The sequence below is a fragment of the Coloeus monedula genome, assembly GCF_965178545.1.
Source record: "Coloeus monedula genome assembly, chromosome: 9".
NCBI classification, from domain to species: Eukaryota; Metazoa; Chordata; class Aves; order Passeriformes; family Corvidae; genus Coloeus; species Coloeus monedula.
Window position 1 is genome coordinate 25,846,076 of NC_138789.1, and position 21,776 is coordinate 25,867,851.

The 21,776-nt window shown below is 36.0% G+C and overlaps 1 protein-coding gene across 1 annotated transcript in view; it reads right to left on the minus strand.

Annotated features, from left to right (window-relative positions):
• Nucleotides 1-21,776, minus strand: part of FAF1 (Fas associated factor 1) — a 151,106-nt gene that overhangs the window by 84,712 nt on the left and 44,618 nt on the right. The window contains exon 7 of the mRNA XM_082287217.1: nucleotides 18,104-18,209. Within this exon, the coding sequence (XP_082143343.1) occupies nucleotides 18,104-18,209 (106 nt within the window). The remainder of the gene's footprint in view (nucleotides 1-18,103; nucleotides 18,210-21,776) is intronic.

The following is a 21,776-nucleotide window of genomic DNA, read 5'->3' on the forward strand; positions in this document are numbered from 1 at the left end:
GCAGTGGCCACCTTCATCAATAGTCTGGTTTGAGTGACCCAGAAACACACAAAGCTGTTTCATGATGGAGGAGTCAGTATTTCTTGAACTTACAACTAACTGCAATTTCATTAGTGTTTGACCAAAACACTACAGGAGTTACCTCTTCTGTAGATTCCAGTCTATACAAAGCTCACCATTCATTTGCTGCAGAACAACAGCAGAAAAACTTAATGATCACTTCAGAAAATGAGCTAATATAAAGCTATTCTGACCATTTTCACTATTCTATTGTGCAAACTTGTCATCTCACTGAAATGGAAAGTCTTGAATAAAGGTTAACTTAATTAATTAAACATACATATTATTTTTTCTGCACTTTTCAGTCTTAGCTTGACATGCAGTTCTATAACTATTAAATAAGCAGTGAACACTATTCCATTTAATGAAAAAAATTACTTAAATTACAGATTAGTGAATCTCAGCTAATCATTTCCTCCAAAACACCTCCAATACTGCACAGAATTAACATAGTCTCCATTAGAATTCCTTTATCTAAAATAAAACTAGAAACTATGTATTACAAAACAAGATCCACAGATAACAAATATTAAGATCTGAAAAGATCTATTCAGCTCAAATTAACACATTTCTATAAATCAAAGCAAAATTCATCCTCACGTTCATTCCTGTTACAGAATTGTCACCTCAATAGCCAATAAAAAGAAAGAACTAATGAGGTATTTCAGTATCTCCCAAAGAAATATTTTCAGCTCTGTTTTTCTTTTAAGTGCTTGAAAGGAAAAGAGTAATGAATTGCTCCCACACAGTCTTTTTATTATTCTGTTATAGCAACAAGAGAGTTACACCAAGTCTTTATTTTTCACATACTCCAAGATATTTTTTTGTGTCACTGCAACAATGACAAAGGAAGCAGACCAGGAAGGACAGTTATTTATCAGCACCAGGGAAGTGCTGCTTGAACCAGCAAATGTCCTTGTTTCTACTAATGGGTAACAGGGTGAGAGGACAGATTTATTTGGTAACTAAGTGATATCTGAGAGTCCTACACTAATATCCAGAGAACAATCCAAGATACCTTGGAAGTAAGTTTCCACAAGAGACGAGGATCTAGACTTCTACCAAAAATCAGGTAATTCAGGTATATCTCGTTGAGTTTCCAGGACTACACCTCCCTATTAGGATGAACATCCCCTAATGGAGATGAGCAGGTATCCTCTAACCCTGAAAGTATCCACATTCATCATGGGGGCCATGGATTTGAGATGGGGAAGACAAATCTGTTACAGTTCAGCAATAACAAGCTGGAAACTTGAAGAAAGAACTGAGAGATTTCACCGGTCACTCAACTACACAGAGAGTATGCCCTGGACCTAAAATTGTTTTAAACAGGACAGTGAAATTATAATCACTTCTTTCATGATCTACACAATAATATTTGGAAGAAAATTAATTAGCGGCACATCCAACAGATCAATGTATACAACAGGCAGGCTAAAGAGACTTGAGGACTAGAATAGATTTATTAGCATCTTTTTTTGTTGTATCTGGAACTAAAAGATCAGCCTTGAATAACCACAGCCTGGACAGTTTTCAGGATATCCTCCCACGTGTCTCTTCAGAAATGTTCCAAATCAATAGGACACAGAACCCTTGAACACTCACAAAGACGCATAACATGGGACTGAGCCTTTTCTGACAGGCCAAATGCTTTCTGAGAGAAGTCAGGTGTCTGATCACTCATTAAAGAATCATCACAACCATGACACTGGAGTATGCGAGGCTTAAGCACACTCACTATCAACAGCAACTGAAAAAAAATTTCATAAAGAGCTTGTGATCCTGCCTGGGCCAGTGAGCTTTCACTTACCCACCAATCATCAGAAGAGGGTCAGGAAGTTATATATCTATCCAGTCACATGGAAGGCATGACTGATGACAATACATCTGGCAAATTTATGCTGCAGCCTTGTGTTTTGAAGTAACACATGCATGAATAGCAGTCCTGACTCAATAAGAACCAAAAAAGTTGATTTACGATGTACACAGACAGGAATCTGGCACAGAATGATCTCCTCAAGCAGCAAAACCATCTCAGTAATATAAAAACCCTCCACCACACGAATGCAAAAACAAAGGCTTTTGGACACTGTTTTAAAGGTAAGTATCATCATCTTGTATTTATTTTGGATGTTTCAAATAGTTTCTGTAAAATCCTCTTCCCTTGAAATAAGAGGCCATTACTAAAGTCCAGTGGATTGGAAGACCCAGAAAAGGTCTGCCTGCAGATGTCTTATGAAAACGAATTCCTGAACAGCAGCAGGAAAACACACGGCAGGGATGGCAGAAAGCCAACAAAAAGCTAAGAGCTTCTGGTCATGATGTCACAATGAAAGCCATTTTAAATTGTAATTCCAGATCAGGAGAATTGTCTTTAATCTGTCACCAAAGCAATGGAGAAGATGGAGAGATGAGATTGAAAGGGAAGTAAGTCACTCCTTTCCAAAATTTTCAAAACATTTTGGAAAGCAGGGATTGAGAGAGACTGAGATACCAGCTACTAAATATAAGTGCACCTATGGTGGCTTTGCCAGTGATGATAACCCAAGGACTCTATCATGATTTGCAAGGAAGCTGTGGGAGCAGGAAGTCTTTCAAAGACATCTGCAGTTAGTTCTGCCACACATATTTGACCTTGTTGGAGACCCTCAAAGCTTGGAATCAACCTATGCCTGAAAAAAAATCCTCAGTTACTCACTGAAATTCAAAAGTTCAGTTGTGTAAGTGATGAAAAAAGATCCTGTTTCTAGATTTTGGTACACAGGCAATGTCAGAAAAACAGGAAGCTCCTGTTCATATCACCACCTCTTTGAGATTGATACTCCAGATCCAATCCTTGAAAATAGGTCACTAAAAGACTAGAATCTGGGATGGAGATTTTGAGAATATGCTAATGTCATATTATCTTAAAAATGTTTATGAATGCACATGGGACATTAATTAGCCTTGGGAAAGATGTAAAATTAACCTGTAAGAAAACAGCAATACCATTCAAATGAACAAGATGAACAGTAGAAATTACAAGCTTACACTTTTGTTCTTCAGTATGTGTCTCTGATTTAGAAGATCTTAAGGCATTTTTACCATGCAGGGATAGAGAAGGATAGAAAAGCCCATTTCAGAATAAAAACTGTGTAGAAATACTTGCAAATTAAATGCCTCTTTTTACTTTCATCAGAGCTTTCCTTTTAAAAAAGAATCAATAAAGCCTCAGAAGAGTAAACCATGTGAGGTTTGTTCTTCCTGCATCAGCATCAGTGCCAATTAAATTCTGAACCCTAAATCTTTATTGTTTCCTATTAGCTGCTAACTAGAAGGAACACTGTGATTTTCTGAGATCCCAGGCTGAGACTTGCTGTAGCAGCAGTTAGAAAAAAATGATCTTGTTTTGACTTGTCTGCTGGGTAAACTTGACATTGAAGCTACATGGTGGAAAATAAATACATAATACCAAGATGTTAATTTTACAGCAACACTTAACTCTTGTGACCACAATTAACACTCAGAGAGGGGGAAAAAAAAGCCATTGACAGGTTTGCCTGGCTCCTGCTTCTGCACTGCTTCCCAGGCTCCTTCCCTGAGCAGTGGCTCAGCTCCTGCACAAGCCAGGCTGGCACTGACCCCAGGGGCTGCCTTCAAAGCAGCATGAGGGGAGGAAGAGAGGAGCAGGATGACAGGGAGGTAAATACAGCTGTAAAATGACATTGACTCCCAGCTAGGATACAAAACAGGAGTCTAAGAGCAAAGGGTTGCTGAGAACGGCTCATCCTCTCCTCCTCCCTCTCCTACCCTCAAGCTCTGGGAACACATCTACAAGGAGGGTGGCAGGACACGAGTTCCAGAGAACAACAACAAGTTTTGTGGGAACTATATCCTATTTCTGAGGCAGAATTGGCCTTCAAATTACAATGCTACAAGGTCTTCATTTTTTATAAAATCACCAAAAAAGGTGCATTTTGCAAATACAGCGTTTGTTTTGCATGAACACTGCTCCAAATCCCTCACTCCACTCCCTGAGAGCACAGAACCACCGCTGCAACACTGTACACCTCCAAAATACCATGAACCTCATGATATGGTAGAGTATTTTTACACCTTTTCTGTAACAGTGACATTTATTGCTACACTGGAAAAAGAACTAAAAAGAAAACCCCAACAAGTCATAATTTTAACAGTGGAAGAACATGGACAACATGCTTACAGAAAATAACAGTATAAGCATGTTTCTATTTATGATATGAACACTAAACTTTCTAGTAATTTCTAATATATCAATGTATTACTTTCTCGCACTTCCTAATACTACACTTAAACTGCCAAGCAGTCAAAGAAGAGAGTGCAAAACTGACCTTTTTTCATCTTATTCCAACTGCATTACAGTAAGATGGCAACGATTCACAAATGAAGAACAAAAGAATGCAAGGAATTGAGAAAGAGCTTTTAAAAAGTCTGAGAAGCTTTTTTTTTTTTTTTTGTCTGTGAAACCATCCAAAGTCAAAAGGATGGATCCAAAGTTCTTTTGGTTGAAGAAGAAAGTCATCATGGAAAGAAATCCCTGAGGGGACAATAAAACCTTGAAGAACACACCAGCTTTTTTTACTCATTAATATAACAAAGGTAACAATTTGCTACATGAAATCAATGAAGACTGAGGAAGGTCATTGAATCAAAATGGCAACCTCAAGAAATGCCAACTAACTACTGACCAAATCCAGCCAGGTTCAAGGATATAAATGCCTATCAAACCTTAATAATTAAGTAATAAATCCCTTTAAATCAATATATTTGGAAGACTAATTCAAAATTATTAAAGAAGCAGATAACATTCAGAATTAAAATACAGAGCACATAATATGTAAACATCAAGCACAAAATATTATTAATTGTTATATACTTCTCATGTATTTGCACTACACTCATATTTCAAATGCAAATATTAATTTGGAGAGAAATACCTACTGTATATGCACACACTGAAACAGTTTGCTCAGCTATACTGCATCAATGGTTATTTGACAAGTTATAGCATCAAAAGCTGCTCATTTACATATTCATCTATTCTGGTTTTTCCTTGAGAATAAATTAATAAAACAACTATTTGACAGATCCATACTAACAGATTCTCCTCTGAACCACAAGGATACTCATAGCTAAGCAAATTCAGTGTATAAAATATACACCAACAAAATGACATCAAAAATGCAAAAATAATTCCTTTCTAAATCCTAGGAATGTGTAATGTTTTTTTAACGATAACAATTAACACCAGCAATAAAAATTTAGTTGATAGAAAGAATTTCCATTTGCTATTCATATAATAATCAGTGAAAATTCAGTCTCTGAAATACTAACATGCATTATACTGACACACACGAACAGTTTTCAAGTATAATTCAACACACAAGCACTCTGCAAAAAAAAAAGTGTAAAAACAACAATACTTTAAAAGTTTCTGACTTACAGTATTTTTTTTTTGGTACTGTATTGTAAGGAGAAAATAGTATTTAGAAAGTTAGGCCAGATATTGCTATTTCATTTAAACAGCAGCAATGAAGACATTCTTAAAATTGTTTTCATTAAAACCTGCAAAAGTCAATAAAACAGAAGATGAAAAGCAGAAACCAGAAATCAGTACAACATGTATGTGGACTACCAAAAAAATAAAAGAAACAGAAGGAAAAATAAACCTTAAAAAGAAAATGAAAAAACCAGAACAAGACACTGTTTACTAAACAAGCAAAAGGACCTACAGAGTTAAAAATACAGTTGGGTGACTGTCAGATTTTGTAAGTCATATCTGAATGATCCTAGATCTCACCTATAAACTGACACAAGGCAAAAGACACAAAATGAGAACTGAAATTGGATTTTCAGTTCTCATCTGATATCAATGTCTTGAGACAACAGATGCTTATTTCGGACTATGCTAAAATTATCCCCTACTTCAAACAGTTTGCACTTAGGCTGCAGAATAAACATTTAATTTCCAAGTTTTATTGTTCCTCACTTCAAACTGATCTTAAGAAAAAAGAATTAACAAAACACAATGCTAATGTAGTTCTCTAAGGGAAAAACTGGGTTTTTTTGGTATTTAAAAGGCTTGTCTTACTGCTCATGGTGATTCTTTGAATGGCTACTCTGCAGTGAGTTGAAAACACCCAGCACATGCACTTTTCACTAAATCTTTCATTTATTTGTTCCTTTTCAAGAAGAATTCTACCTCCTCTGTTTACAAAATTCTTTTTTAAATGACACTGTTTCTGTTACAATGGAGGTTTCCCAACACTGCAAGATTTGAAAATACTGATTTGCACCATGGGACTGATACAGATCCAGCTCTTGTAAAATGGAATTGCATTGGTGTTTTACTTCAAACAAACACTCCTGATCTTAAGCCTCCAGCCTGTCCAACTTACTGCACACTTCAGCTTGGAGGACGAAACAGTCTGAGCAGGCAAACCAATTACCATTAAGACCAAAGTAAAAGAGAAGATGCACAATTTTGAAATTTCAATTAATAAGAAACACTCAATCCACAGGACCAGCTAGAAATGGTCACTGTTAAAATGCCAGAAAAGATAAATAGCAGAGATCTTTCCCATCAACTGGTTTTCTCTACAGACCTCTTACTGCACTGTTCTCTGTGCTAATGCAGCCACAGCTGTGAACTACAACTTGGTCTGTGGGAAGATTTTAGGAGGAAAAGTAAGGGCATCTCCATGGCAATTCAAATTTCATCTCAGTCTATTACTCTTAGTTCATCAAAAAAGAAACTTTCAGCTCACCTCAAACCTCACAGAATGATCTAGAGAATTTACATATTTTCCACTGGCCTAGTAAGAGCCATCCTTGAAAAATGAACGTGGACCTGCCTGACTTGGCAGTTTACCTTCTGTATCAGGGTGAGAAGTTTCACTTATTGCTTTGTACTACATTAAAAGTGTACTCTTCCACTCTTCTGTTGCTGCTTTTGTGAATGTCAGAGCTTCTCCATTTTGTTTGCCTTAGTCCTGGCCTAGGCTGCCCTGTGGTCAGAGCTCTCAGCTGCAGTCTGGTCTTTTCTCTGCCAGCCCAAGGTCAATGTAAAGAATAAAAAAGAGCCAGGACCTTTTAAGCAGAGTGGGTAAAAGAGACTGTTAGTTATAGGTGAAATTGTCAACACACAAAACCCTCCCCAGATTAATCCAAGCACTTCTTACACTCCCCACTTTTGAATTATTCAGGAATAAGTCCTTCTTGCCTTAAAAGAGGAACTTTTTGAGTAAGTACAAACAGAAGTTTATGTAAAACACAGAGGGAAGATGTTGAACTGAAATTCAGCTTACAGAAAAATGACTAACAGGACACAAACAGCTCACAATATTTCTTAAGTAAGAGTTAAAGTTGCTGAGATCAGTAAAAGGTAGCTTGTCACCAGAAATGAGTGAAATAAGACCAGTACAAAACCCTTCTGTTTCTCTTGAAAGAAACTGCAGAGATATTTGGGGTGTTATATTTTGCCCTGATGCTGTGATCAAAATAACTGAAATTAAGTCAGTCCTTGAGTTGTTGGGGTTGGAGTAAGGTATGTACAGCTCTGCCATGTGATAGCAGACAGGCTTACTGCTATTTTATTAATACATATTTGTAGAAAGGAGATCTCTCTTCCTTACATAGAAATTGCAGAAAAATAGTAAAAAAAGTCCTTGTTCTTTGCAATCCTCTTTCACATTTTTTAAAGACTTTTTCTTTTTAATCAGACACAGTAAGAAGTGATTCATGAGCACACTCCTGACTATTCATAAAGTTCTAGTTCCCTAAATGTGATAAGAACAAAAAACATAATAAAGCAACAATAAAAATTTTTCGGTCATAGTGCAACCCCCTTTCCTGGCAGCCCCCACCCCAAAGCTCTTCTCCTAATCTTTTTACAGAGTCACATAACCAGGTCCTGCTCTGGATGGCATTTTCTTGATATTGCTGGTTGTCCTACTTTCTTACCTTTCCTCTCTTTTCTTTATTTTTAAAAATCTTTTTACCAGTCAAACAATACTTTATATCATAGTAGCAACAGGAAGCTCAATGTCATTTTGTTCCACCAAAGTCAACAGTTTCATCCACATAACAATGGAAAAACTGGACATATGTGCTAGGTCTTGTGGGGCTCTTTGTCAGGTTGGTTGCTCTCCTAAGGTGGACATAAAAATGTTGCCTACTTAAACCTGAACTCAAGAGAAACAGAAAAATGATCAACAGATTTTTTTCTTTTTTTCTAAGCTCTGTCAATCTTGCAAAACAGAAGAGTGCACTGAACACAGAGCTCCTCTCCTTCTTCCTGTGTACAGGAGCAAGTTCTACAGAACTGGGAATTAATCTTCTGTCAGAAGGTGGATGATCTGACCAAAAAGAGGCAGATTTCATACAGGAATACACTTATGGCGTGTTCACGTCCTTCTGTGAACATTGACCTCAGAGGGCCTTTAGAGTGTTCAAGATCAACGCTTTGCTGATCTCACATCCAGGTAACCACAAACTTCACTCAAGTTGACAGATCTTGTGGCAGCTGCTCCTTTTCTGGAAGATTTGGTTTTCCTTTCCTTTCTTTTTAAGCCTAGTTTGCCCCTATGGCTTTGTCTAGCTGTGTTTTAATTAGCTTGCCTCCACCATACCCAGAGGAGGTCGAACTTGAGAAACATCTGTACCCTATTCTTATTTATTTCTGTGTTCCCACAACAGTGCATGCAGCCTCAAATAACTTCCTGTGCCATGCCTACTGTGATGCTCCTCTATCTGGAAACTGGGTGGTTTGATTTGTCTATACATTAAATTGGGTATTTACACTACAAGTTTGTATCTGCTGTCCACCATCATCCCTGTGTAACTTCCAGCATCACTGCTTTCAAAACAAGGTAAGAGTAAGTTCCATTTGGTCTGCTAATCTAGGCAGGGAAAAATAAAAGTAGATTTGAGGCTTGGTACAAACCCAAAAATTGTGATCAAACTATATAGTTAGTAAATTGTTTGTCTAAATCTTTCATGTGTGATGAAAGATTATTATCATAATTCATTAGCAAATTACAGACTTTGTAATGCAGGCAGTCACAAATTTGGCTTTGTATCAATCAGTTGAGACCAGCTGGGTAGAAATTAACACAACTCTGGGATACAAAAAATGAAGTGCTCTTTCATTTTTAATTCACTGGAAACTTTGAAGGAAAGAAATGGAAGCCCTTTCAAAAATGTCAATTTTCCCTGCTTTTTGTAAATCATTCCATTTCACTGTAGAGATACAGAGATACAAATAAACATACATGGGATGTATGTAACTGAATACCACAGAAACTGCTCAATCAAAATAAATTTAATATAAAGGATATGTAAAGAAAAGCAGTGCAGTTTAAAAAAATCCCCTTCTTTCATTATTTCTGAGACAGTCATACACATCAGTGATCACCAGAATTATTAAACAAACACAAAAGCTAATAGCCAAGCTACTCATATGATACAATATTGTCAAAATTCCTGCTCTGAGCTTTCTCAGTCTAACAAATGACCTTGTACAAAAATGCTTGTTTTGATTATGTCTCCTTTTGCCTAAGCTACAGGCTGTGTATAGTGACAGCTGCATTTGGGAGCAACTTAAAACAAATTTATCTTAGTGGCACCTAATCCAGAGACTGGTACAAGCAGCATGGAAAGTCAGTGTCAAAATTAAACAATGAAGGCTTTTCTAGGAACAGATGCTTTTTCCCTGCAGCTGTAAAAACCTTAAAACAATCCTATGCCCCACTGTCTGGTCACGCAACTACCACAAAGCAAGGCATAAATTTTGCCACTTATTGCAAATATTTGCCGAGAGCTGCTATAACCCTTTTTAAAAACAGTAACAGGGATTTCTTGCGGGTGATTATGAGGCCATTTTATCCTTTAAGTGAGTGCAAGGCTCTCCAATTTATGCCCACAATTCCTGGTACAAAAACAAAAGGATAACTTTTCAAGTTCACATTTTACATAGATATAGGAACATAACTGAAAAACCCTAAGAAACAGGTTTACTACAGAGATGGTGCCTGCAACACTAAGATGTTATGGATGGGACAAACATTATTAATTCACAGTTAGAACAGCAACTGAGTGTTTTCTCTGCATAGTAATTACAAAGCAACATAGTGCAGCACTATCATTGCACTGCTGCTTCAAGATTCTGTTGACCATTTTGGTGTTGTAACTCCACAGCCACTTGAAAAATCCTTATCGCCACAATTATCCAAAAAATTACTTCTTTCTATTTAGTGATTGCAGTGATAAACTTCAAGCTGAAATAGTAACTCTTAGGAAACAACTTCTGTAACTTAATGAATATAAGTAAATCTGCAGTTCCCAATTAAGTGAGCAATTTACAATGTCAAGAATGTAGTTATGCTCCATATGTGAACTGATGGGGATTTTAGATTAGTTTCTGTTGTGTATTTAAAAGTGATAGCACCAACATGATTTACATAAGTAAAATATTTTCAAATATTTCTCACCAAGCAAGCACTCTAAATTGTGAAGTGTTTCCTTTCTTACCCAAGTTAAAAAAAAAAAAAAAAAAAAACACCAACTTTTCCAGAACAACAGTTCATTAGCACCTCACTATTTATAAGTATAATTGGGTTGTTTGATGAGAAAACATGAGAGAACACTGTGCCTACTATAATTTGCACAAATACAAATTTCATTGTTTGAAAACAAATCAGCAATTCAATGAATGTGTTTTTTCTAATATAAGTGTATATCATGCAATAATAGAAGTGATCATATTATACTTAACACAGGATAGAAAGGTTAAACCATGTTCTAAACCACTTTAATTTACAAGCTGTAAATTAATTTTTTTTAATTGCAAAAAAATGCTAACTTGAATTTTTCATTTGTTATTCAAGTAAATATAATTCACACAGATAACAGCACTGTGCTATTTAGCTACAGAGCGCTGCTTCCCCACTCTAAACAGCACAGGAGCTGGGGACATAGCTGTTTAATATGTTCATAAAGCTGCTTAGGTTTTCTTGTCATTTCATGCTAACACCTTTTTAATAGCTAGCATTAGGATAGAAGCCTTGCATAAAAATCCTCCACCCCGAAAGTAAAACACAGCAAATATTCAAAATCAGAATAGCAAGCGATGGTTTTAATTGCAGTTTTTTAAAAATTCAGGGTTTTAAATTAGGTCTTGATCCCCAAAATCCTCAGCATCCTTAAATTACATGAGCAAAGCCATTCAATTCAACATGATTACTTCTAAAATAAGGACAACTCACATGACTGAGCATTTACAGAGCCAAACCCATAACAAAAATTATAACAATGACTCCTCATTATTTTCAAATTCAAATAAATTGATCCTTATCCTTTGAGAGTCTCTCTCCAACCCAACTTACACTTACGGATGGAGGGGAACAGAGACAGAGAAGGAGAGAAAGGAAGAAGAGATATAAACACACACACACTAAACTGAGTGCTGACAAACCGAACGTTAACAGATGTGTGACTTTTAATTAGTTATAATAATCTGTGCTATTGGAACCTGCCTCACCTTCCCCTGCAAATCAAACAGCTTCCTTTGGAGTTTGAAACTCTCTGGGTGCTTCTAAATTTATGCAAGGAAAAAAACCTTGCTTTCAGCAAATTTTAGATAAACTACAGTGATAACTTTATGAAAGGAAAATATTAAATTATAATTATCCTAAACAGACACAGTCTTGTGAAACTAACCCTACATTCATATGAAAATACAAAGCATTGACTATAATGAATTTGATTCATCCTTGGACACAAAGCTTTACCACAGTAAACTCAGTCAACTGTTGCTCTTGCTTTTATATTCATAGTACTTAAATAGCGCACTTTAAAACAAAAAAAACTCCAATTGGCTTTTCATACATCCACCCTCCCCAAAAATAACGCACTTGAAAAACCCAAATGATATGAAAAGGCTTCAAGGCCTCTTTTCTCCTTTTCACAGCACTTTTTTTTTTATTTCTGTTTGCAGTAATCTGCCTTTCACTTTCTCATTGCTACAGAACAAACGAGGAGGCTCAGCACTTTGAAAAGGGGGCTCAATGTGTAATGGGTCCACTAGAATTAATTTAGTTGCACCAAATCCATTGAGCAGTGAGGTTTTTTTCTCTTCTCAAATCATTTTGAGTCGGATGCAGCCCCCAGCCTTTGTAATTCTAGTAAAGCACTTAAAGTGCACAGTAGGTGTTCATCAGGACCATCTGGTCAAAAGCAAAACAAGCTGCTGATTTTGCCTTTGAATAGAATGAAGCAAGTGTGAATTAGTCTCTTCAATTAGCACTATTACAACCTGTCAAGTGCATATTGTAAAACAGGATTATTACAGTATTGGTCACCAGTGCAATTATTTACTCTCTGCCTTTTCTTGCATATAAAAATCTCCATGTTTACTAGTTTTTAATAACTGAAGATCGTTTCTTTAATGATATGCACGTTCAAACCCACCAAAATCAAGTTACAGGTTATGAAATATATTCTGTCAGGAATATATTAAGTTTCATAATTAAGTGAGAAGTAGTGCCCTTTCTTTATCTCTTATTGCTGTTTCTGTTGCAGAAAAAGAAAAGTAGTTATATACCTTTTTCAATGGGATATCTTTGAAACAGATCTCTTCAGTCAGGTATTAAGATATTTTAAGTGCCTAATAAAGTTATCGCTGTTGAACAGGTACCTAAAAGGTATTTTCTCTTTATTTCCCAAGGAACTTCCTTTTCATATAATTCCCAACACATCACCACTTACAAAAAGTTTACCAAGGATTTCTTTCAGTGAATACATTTTACTTTAGGAATGTGTGGTTTTCTATAATACAAAGGCAAAAAACTAAATCAAGAAGTTGATTTAGCTTTTTAAAAATAGGTTTTTCCCTCCTTGCTGAAAAAGTAAAAGCCTGGCTTGCTGGCACATCCTCATTCACCACTGTAGAACACTGAAGCTATCACAGTGATGTTTAAATTATGTATACTGCTGTTACGCCTTGCTATAAATTGAATAAAATTTTAACATGACAGATTTCTTTAAAAGGGAAACAAAATGTTCAAATTTCATAAAAACATGTGGCTCTTGAGTACAATGAGTATAGCAATGTATTTTAATAGCTTTACTGATACTAAGACTATTTGAACAATAAAACGTCTGTGCACCTCCTATTAAATACCAAAAAGTGCTAGTTACTGATTTTTATTACAATAATAGTTTTCAACAATTTTAAAACAAGTACAAAATGTCAAAATATAAAACAACTGTTTCTGAAACTATTAATATATATCCCATATTCTGGCAAATGTATTTTATTGTAATGATTTAGCTACAGCAGAAAAAAATAATATTATTTATATATGTGTTTCATGTCTCCATATCAGTGTCTGACGTTTACTCTGAATGATCTCACTCACCAACAACTGGCTTGAAAATATTTTGTTCAGACACCAAAAAACAGATCTGAAAAAGGTACAAGACCTTCAGCCAGATTATTTTTCTGTCTGCTGCAGGTAATTCATCTGCTTACCTATATTATAGATCACATTTATTTAGGCCTTTTAAATGAGGCTTCTGCCTGCCTGTTCGTAATGGTGATTTTGCATTTTGTTTAACATTCATCCACTTATGAAAAAAGTTTAAAGAAATCCATCACAAAGGACTTGATTAGGGTCTGTCAACACAGAATTTACAGTTTATCTCAGCCCAGGCAGTTGTGTGCACAAATAGTTCCTCCTCCTGCCTGGAGGGCTATTGGATACATTGCTTTCCATATTCCACCTTAGCCAGTGAGTCTGTAGGGAACAGAGAACAAATATATTACCTAGCACAGGTGACAGGGATGCTGAGCAGGCAGCCTCTGCTTAAGTGATTGGCTAAAGTAACAGAATAAAGAGCAGAGGCAGCTATGCAGAGGCAGCCAGTATTTAAAGACCCATCTTCTCTGCATTGTTTACACAGATTTTATGTTTTACCAAGAATTCTAGTGCCCAGTACATGCTCTACAAAGTATTCTCAACAGGAATTTCCAGCAGTTACAAAATAAGATCACCAAACTGTGAGAGGGACTGAGGGTTCTGCATATTTAACTCATCCATCCTTTAACAGCCACAGCTTGTGTACACTGGATATTTTTGTAATCCTCCACACAGGAATCACAAAAAGGCTTCAAAGTCTGTATCAAAAGACTAAAATAGACAAATGCAAAGTCTTTGTTTTTAATGGAGCAATCCCATTTGTTAAAAATGTTTGATTTTTTTTTCTATGTCACTGACCAAAACAAAAAGTGTAGAGCACATTATTGTGACAAGAACTCAAGTCCATTAAGTTTTTCACAAATTAGTTTGTCTGCTGCAGGATCAGAACACAAACTTGCTTTTAACACACATTTAAATATTCCCCCTCTGAAAAAGGCTTTCCTTCATTTCTGTCAAATAATGTAACAACTTGCAAAAATGAAAAGTAGTAGAAATGTTCATTTCTAAATCAGAACAAGGTGGTAAGAATAGATAGAAATTACCTTGAATGTGGCAATGCCTTGTAATAATTTAGCACAGAGCTCCTCAAACCTAAAGTTAAAAAAAATATCTCCAACTGCAGACAGCCTCTATAAATTACCTTAGCAGAATAAGGACAGGTCTTCAGACAGAAATCTCCTTTTAGTCTTGTATTAGGAGTTCAATTTGTCAAATTGTCATTATTTAGCCATCTAACACACTGGAAATGTATTCATTTACAGTCTCCAAACTGGCACGAAACCTACCAATTTCCAATTTAAAATGCAGATCATGGAAAAAAGTAACCATGATATTTCCCAGAACAGTATCTGCCCAGAATTAATTTAATACTGCAATTTTACAAGAACAAACAGATGTCAGAAACCTGTGACACAGATTAATTTGCAATTTAGACCATCATGTTATTATTAACTTTCCAAGTTAACTACTCCCCTGCCCAACTCAAAAAAAAAAAAAAATTAAATCGAATATACAGAATTTTTGACAAGTTCTATTTAATTTTTTATTTCATTTCCAAAGAGTCTGTATAAGTTCACGATCCCAAAACAATATAACTGAATGTAACTTACATTTTCTAAGATGAGAAATCAGATCTTAATATGTAAAGAGTTTGATATTTTGATAAAGAAAGTTAAAAAAAAAAAAAAAACAAAAAACAAAAAGGCATTTTCAAGTACCATCCAAAGTCCAACTATTAAAATAATATGCAAGAAAATGTGGAAGCAGACACGAGCACTACAGCATCCAGCTTCTCTCAGATAATTTTTTGTCACATGATTTCCCCATAAACACCACGATTTCTTCGAAAAAACAATTCATCCAAATATTATTTACTATTAAACATGTATTCTAAACAATAAAAACCCAGAGAACTGCTGCAGCAGTAGTTTAGGAAAGCACAGTTGTGAGCTCACTTGATTTTGCATTTAATCCATTGCAAAATGATTCTGCCTTCTGAAAGGGTGGTGGGGTTGAGTTTTTGGCGTGAGTTTGGGGGGTTTTTGAGACCCTTGGAAAAAATATCTATTCCTTAAAATTCGCAGTACTAATAACAGCAACACACTGAACCAGTAGCCCTTGAGAGACAGTTGCACCCAACTGTGGCAAGAAGTAGAACATTTCTAGAATCTTAAATATTTCTTTTAATAATTGATGTAGTCATTTTGAATCTTTCTGCATAGGATATGGCGTGTGAGTAGATTGCATTAACACTGCTTAAACATTTCAACTTGTCAGTATGGCCAAGTCGATTTCTGAAATATTTGCAGTATTTTCCCATCGAAACAGTAATAAAGGTAGAATAAATATATGCCACTGCTTTATAATCACTGAACATTAATGAATATTTTATGTCTTTTTAAATCTCCCTGTTTAATTTAAAAGGGTGAAATTAAGTCTCCTTCCTGCAATATGCCAATTATCTGTAAATCAAACAATAACTTGGCCATTATAGTCCTTTTTGTTAATATACCAGAAGCTAATTTGAAAACACTGAGCAGCATTTTTAGGTAATAATTGAATAGTCCTTCCTGCCCTCTTGTGGTTGGCAACTGCATCACTGAGCTTCTCCACCGTTACAAAAATACACCAGGAGGAAAGTAAACTATTAATTTGTTAAAGTGCGAACAAGAGAGTGAAGAGGAAAAAAAAAAATCTAACAGTCCCTGGAGAGGATACAGACAAAGGAGATGAGGAAAGATAACCACCGATTCCTCCAAACCACAAGGACTGCCTAGGTTTGTTACAATGATCACTCTATGCTAAAAGAAAAAAAAAATTAAATTAAGAAGCCATTAGGGAGTTAACATTCAAAACAGTGCTTGTTTTCTATAATTAGACAAATGTTCGCCAACCCTTTTACCTCAGCCAAATCCCCAGGGATTTCCAGGAGACTTTGCACAGACAGACACGTTCACCTGTTCAGCATCAGCTGCACAACAAGGGCCGCAGAGCTCTTTTCATTTTAGCCCCTGCATTGGTCTTCACAGTTTTATACACTCTATTGGGTGTGATACTTAGATAGAGGAAAGGCAAAGAAAGGTTTTCTGCTCATGCTGGTTACGGGGTGGTAGGGCTTTTATTTCAGTTGTTTAAGGGGAAAATCGTAATTAACTTTTAAATTACATTGACTTCATATGGTAACGTGTTGGCTGTAACCTGCTATTACCAACAAACAGGAAAACTTCAGTGCATGGAAAGGCAGCCTAGATCACCCTGTCACAGCTTTCTGCTTCCTTCAAGCCAGGTAAGACCCAACAGCAAGGAAGTAAATGACATAGCACTGATAAAAACCAAACAGACATATATTATGTACGTGTTTTCTTTTAGATTTTCACCATTTTAAAATTAAAACCACATATTTGGATGACTTCTTTCCATAAACATTCAAATTCTTTATAATTGTAGACAGTCAAAGCTCAGCCCCTCAAAAGTCAAACTGGTTCAAGTATGTTTATTTGTATCACCACAAAAAGCAACACAGAACTTACTATAGTAGATCTAAAAATAAGAAGTAGAGAACAGGCTTTCACACAGGGAAAAAAATCAGAATTTAGCTCCTAAGAATAACAGGATTCACAATCAAAACAGTTAGTGATCATTTTTCATGGCTGTATGAGATACTACTCCCATAGCTAATATTACAGAACTTGAATTAATTCTGTCTACTATGTCAGCATGTGACACGGGAAACTTCAATAAAATCTGTTCAACCCTAAAAGACTGAGAGAAGTGTCAGACCAATAATAGCAAACATACATTTAATTTGAAAAGCAAACATTTAATCTTAATATTTTGTAATGTGAATTCTGAAGATTCACATTTCTAGGTTGTTTGTCAAGTTTCCAGAAAGCAGTGGGTTATATGGAAAATAACATCCACAACACCTGGCATTAGATATACCATGGAGCACTAGACAACAACCTTTGGGCTTGGAAAGGAGTTTTAAAAATATGCAAGGGACTGCTTGTTCTGAATTCAGAGAGTCCAGAGTCACATCAGAGATATTTGTTCCTTCAGGACTTAATTCTGCCGAAGTTCTCTCCAATATCACCCCTTGCTGGCCATTCCACAGAACGGCAGCAACATCCATTATACACAAAACCATTTGGCTACCAGGCCGGTAAGAATTACAGCACTCCAAGAGCAACCAGCCATGGTTGAGGTGCCTACAAAATGGAGATGGAGCCAGTTAAAAGAAGGAAAGACAGAGGGAGTTTCAAGGGGCTTCAAGTAAAATGCAATTTGAATAACTCAATAAATGCTGTTTGTGTATTTTGCTACTGCAATACAAAAAGAAACATCCTTTCTGTATAATTTCATAGAACACCTTTTTCTGACTGAACTCTTTAATCAAATTACAGCAAATCTTGATGACCCAGTTGATTAAAAAAAAAAGACTAATAAAATACAGGAATATCCATCAAGACTATGCAAACCCCCTTTAACAGAGCTGGCATTAGCTATAATGAGCTACATTTATTCTTCAGCTGTGAAACAGCACTCACCTCCTGAATGGTACTGCTTCCTGAGAAGTTGAGGTTGTACTCCCGCTGGACTTCTCGATGGGTGACAATCAGCATGAAGTTTTGATTTAATGACTCCTGCAGGGCCCTGAAATGGTTGAAAGAAAAACAGGAAAATCAGGGATAAGCATGTTATAGCTTGTTTTACAGTTAGATGCAAAAACCCCAGGGTACCCTAAACTCTACATGGACAAGTCCAGGCACAACATTATCATCTCTCTTTTCACTCCTAAATGCAAGGAAGCATGCTGAGAATGACCAAAGGCCATTCCTGAACTCCTTCCTTAATAAGGTGACTGCAGCCTTCAAAGCTCTTCTAATGTTAAGTATTTTCAAAATGGAGAGAGTCCCATTATCTTCACAAACATCGGGTGTATTTAGCACTCCTAATGCCATTAATAACAGGCTTGTCAGCATATTGATGACCAGACCAAATATCAAGCTATGATGCACATTAAGAACTGATGGCAAGTAGAACAAGGCAGAGCATGCTCTTGCTTCTCTAGGGTTACCTGAGGCAGAAACCAAATGGAAATTCTCCTGCTTAGTTTCATTTAAAGCACATAAACCCAGCTAATTAGAACTGGAAAAGTAACCACAGCAAAATTTCTCGTGTGGGTATTGAGCATTTAGAAAAGTCAGTCCTGCTCACATCATTTTAAATGTACATTACAGAGGTTTTACTCATCAGAAATAAAAAAATAAAAAAATCTTAAGATACAGTTTAAACAGGCCAACTATATCTTCATGTTGTTACAAACTTGGGGGTTTTTTTCTGATTTTTCAGGTAGCAAAACATCTGGACGTTAAAAAGGCATCCTGTTTGCTTAATTAGGTAAAAAATCATACAGCTGTCTACTTTTCAAAGTAGAAGGCAGGACTTCTGTTATAGACAGGGCAATTATGGCTGCGTGCAATCTTACACATGCTACAAAACTGCAGCACCGTTGTACCATAGCTTGGGTTTCTAAACAATATTTACACAGACTTGACTTGTTCAGTGGCATATGAAATTTAATTGGGCCCATTCAATTCTTTTCTTTCTTATCACATACACTTAGAAGAATGACAGACTGTGGTTTTTTCCTTCACATCTTCACTATTCCATGACACTTTCAACATGCCATTCCTCTTAGCAGTACAGGACAAATTCTAAATGCAGATCAGCACAGCTGCATACTATGCTACAAGAAGACAAGAAAGATTCCTAAATCATTTGAAAACTGATTTGTTAGTTTTAACTCCTACTGGAATTACTGATCTGCTGCTTTGCTGCTCAGATGGGAAGGAACTTGTAAAATACTCACTGGATGCTTTTAGCAAGAGATGTACCATTTGGTGGAACATCTCTGGGAAATTTACCTTACAAAAACATCTTTGCTCAGCAACTTAATTTGGTTCCTGTGACATCTCAGTAATCACATACTATGAAACAAAATCATGAAGCACTGTTTCTTGTCTTTTATGGTTTTGCAATATGGAAAATAAATACAACTCAATGTCAATGTTAAGTATGACCATGTGCATGAGAGACACGAAAAATGTAACCAGAGTCATCTATGGTGAACATGCAGTTTTCTGCACTTTCACAGAATTTTCTACAGAAGGCCTAAAATTTTTTTAAATACTTAACAGTCCTTCAAAAGAGGGGGAAAAAATAAAAAGAGGAGTTCTGAAAAGTTGTATGCCTATTTTCAAAGGTAATTCTAATTTGATTGTTAATAAGTTTCGCATCACCACAACCATATTTTCTATTGGCAAATGTTCAGTAGCAACTAAAATATCCTGCTGTGCTTTTTCAGATTCTGATTTTTTATTTGTTTTCAGCAAATACTGGAGGCAAATGACATATTTAATTGCTCTGAAAACATTAATTACAGCATATGCGAATGGCTCTGGATTCCATACAGACTCACACAAGGTTCTGTTATAGCTAATTTGACTCTGTCTGAAAATCTGTAGATGCTAACTGATAACATGACTCATGTTTTCATTCTGTAATTGATGTAAACATAGAAGGAAACAGGCCAGTCTGATCAAACCCTCAGTATCTCCAGTTATGCATGATATCCACACTTCAGTACAACTCGAAATACAGCTTGTTAATAAAAAGCATCCGCTCGGAGGAAAAGTTTTCCACTTGTGAGAGCAGGAAGTATTTTGGAAAGGAAAAAATACTCTTCAAACAAATTTAAATTAAGTGCCTAAAAATGAAAAGCTTTAATTTTTGAAGTAACTAACAATTTTGACACCTCTACTTTTGGGATTTCTAAGCAACACAAGCTGAACGTTGTTAACAAGCAAATTCTCAGCACATATTCATCGACAAACAGAGTGAAAAAAGAGGCTGAAAATTAAGGTGGCTAAAAAAAAATACCCTGAAAAAAACTGAGGAAAAACTGGGTTTGAAAGTGTTAGCAAATACAGTGCATGGTTAATTGTTCACTTTTTCTTCAGAAAAATAACATAATGAGGAACATTACTTCTGCTTACACAGGAATGCACTGGTCAACTGCTCCAGTCTTTGGAGCTGCTACATCAAAATCTCACATGGTCTGACAGCTGTAGGACGTGGACAGTGCCCACTAGAAAGTCAAAGGGAGGAGGAATTGATGGCACAACTGATGGGTCACTGATGCCAGCATTGGTACCCACCCTCCTGTGTGGGATGGGCATGATGTGAACACACAGTCAAAGATGTTTGTCCCTCCCATTATCACTTCTTTCAGCAAAGGGGGATGCAGATTACCCCAGATTACCTCTACCAAAATATATCTCACCCAAAAATTGTATTTCAGCCATTAAGGCAATGAAAAATTTTACAAGATAAATGTATTTAAAGGAAATTTCTCAGTGACAGTAAGCTGAAGCTTACTTTTATTTCTTTTTAGGTCCACTTAAGTATATGGAAAAGACTGACTTCAATTACCACACACATCTCTCAAATTTTGGCTTCAGTGTTTGCAGCTATTTAATTTTCCCACAAATGGTATAGTTGGCTACAATCTTCCAAATAAAATAGCTGCATTAAAAGGGAAAAAAAAATCCAGGTCAAACTATGTCCCATTAAAGTCAAGACATATTTCCTTTTTTTTTTTTTTTTCCTTCTTTTTCTTTGTTGCCACCAGTGTTAAGAGAATTCAATTAATCTGAGAATTAATTAGTGGGAAAACAAAACTAAATTCTAGGAAGAGGACTAAAGTAGGCCACTCTTACTAGAACCATTCTTCCCCTACTGCAAACCCCAGCTTTCGAAAGCATTTGCTGATAGCTGATATACTGCCATTACAACTTTTTTACCTCAGCTGAATGATTCTGCACTCGTTATGCTGCACAGGAGGCAAGGGAACCTGTTTTTTTGGGCACCAATCCTCCATTTGCCTACACCCAAAAAAGGAGTCCAAGAACAGACAAAAGAAAATAGACCAGAGCACAGTGATTGCTCTGACCAGTTCTAGCAAGAGACCTGGACATATAAAACAATTGATTCTATCTGCCGTTAAGTGATTGCATTAATGCTTTGATTTTTTTATACCATACTTTACTTTTTAATAGCATTTTTCTTTGAAATTTTAGTAATATTTTAGAATTTGATACCAAAAGTAAATCCTTAATCAGTGATATGTAAATGCTCCTTTTCATTCCACTTTTTATG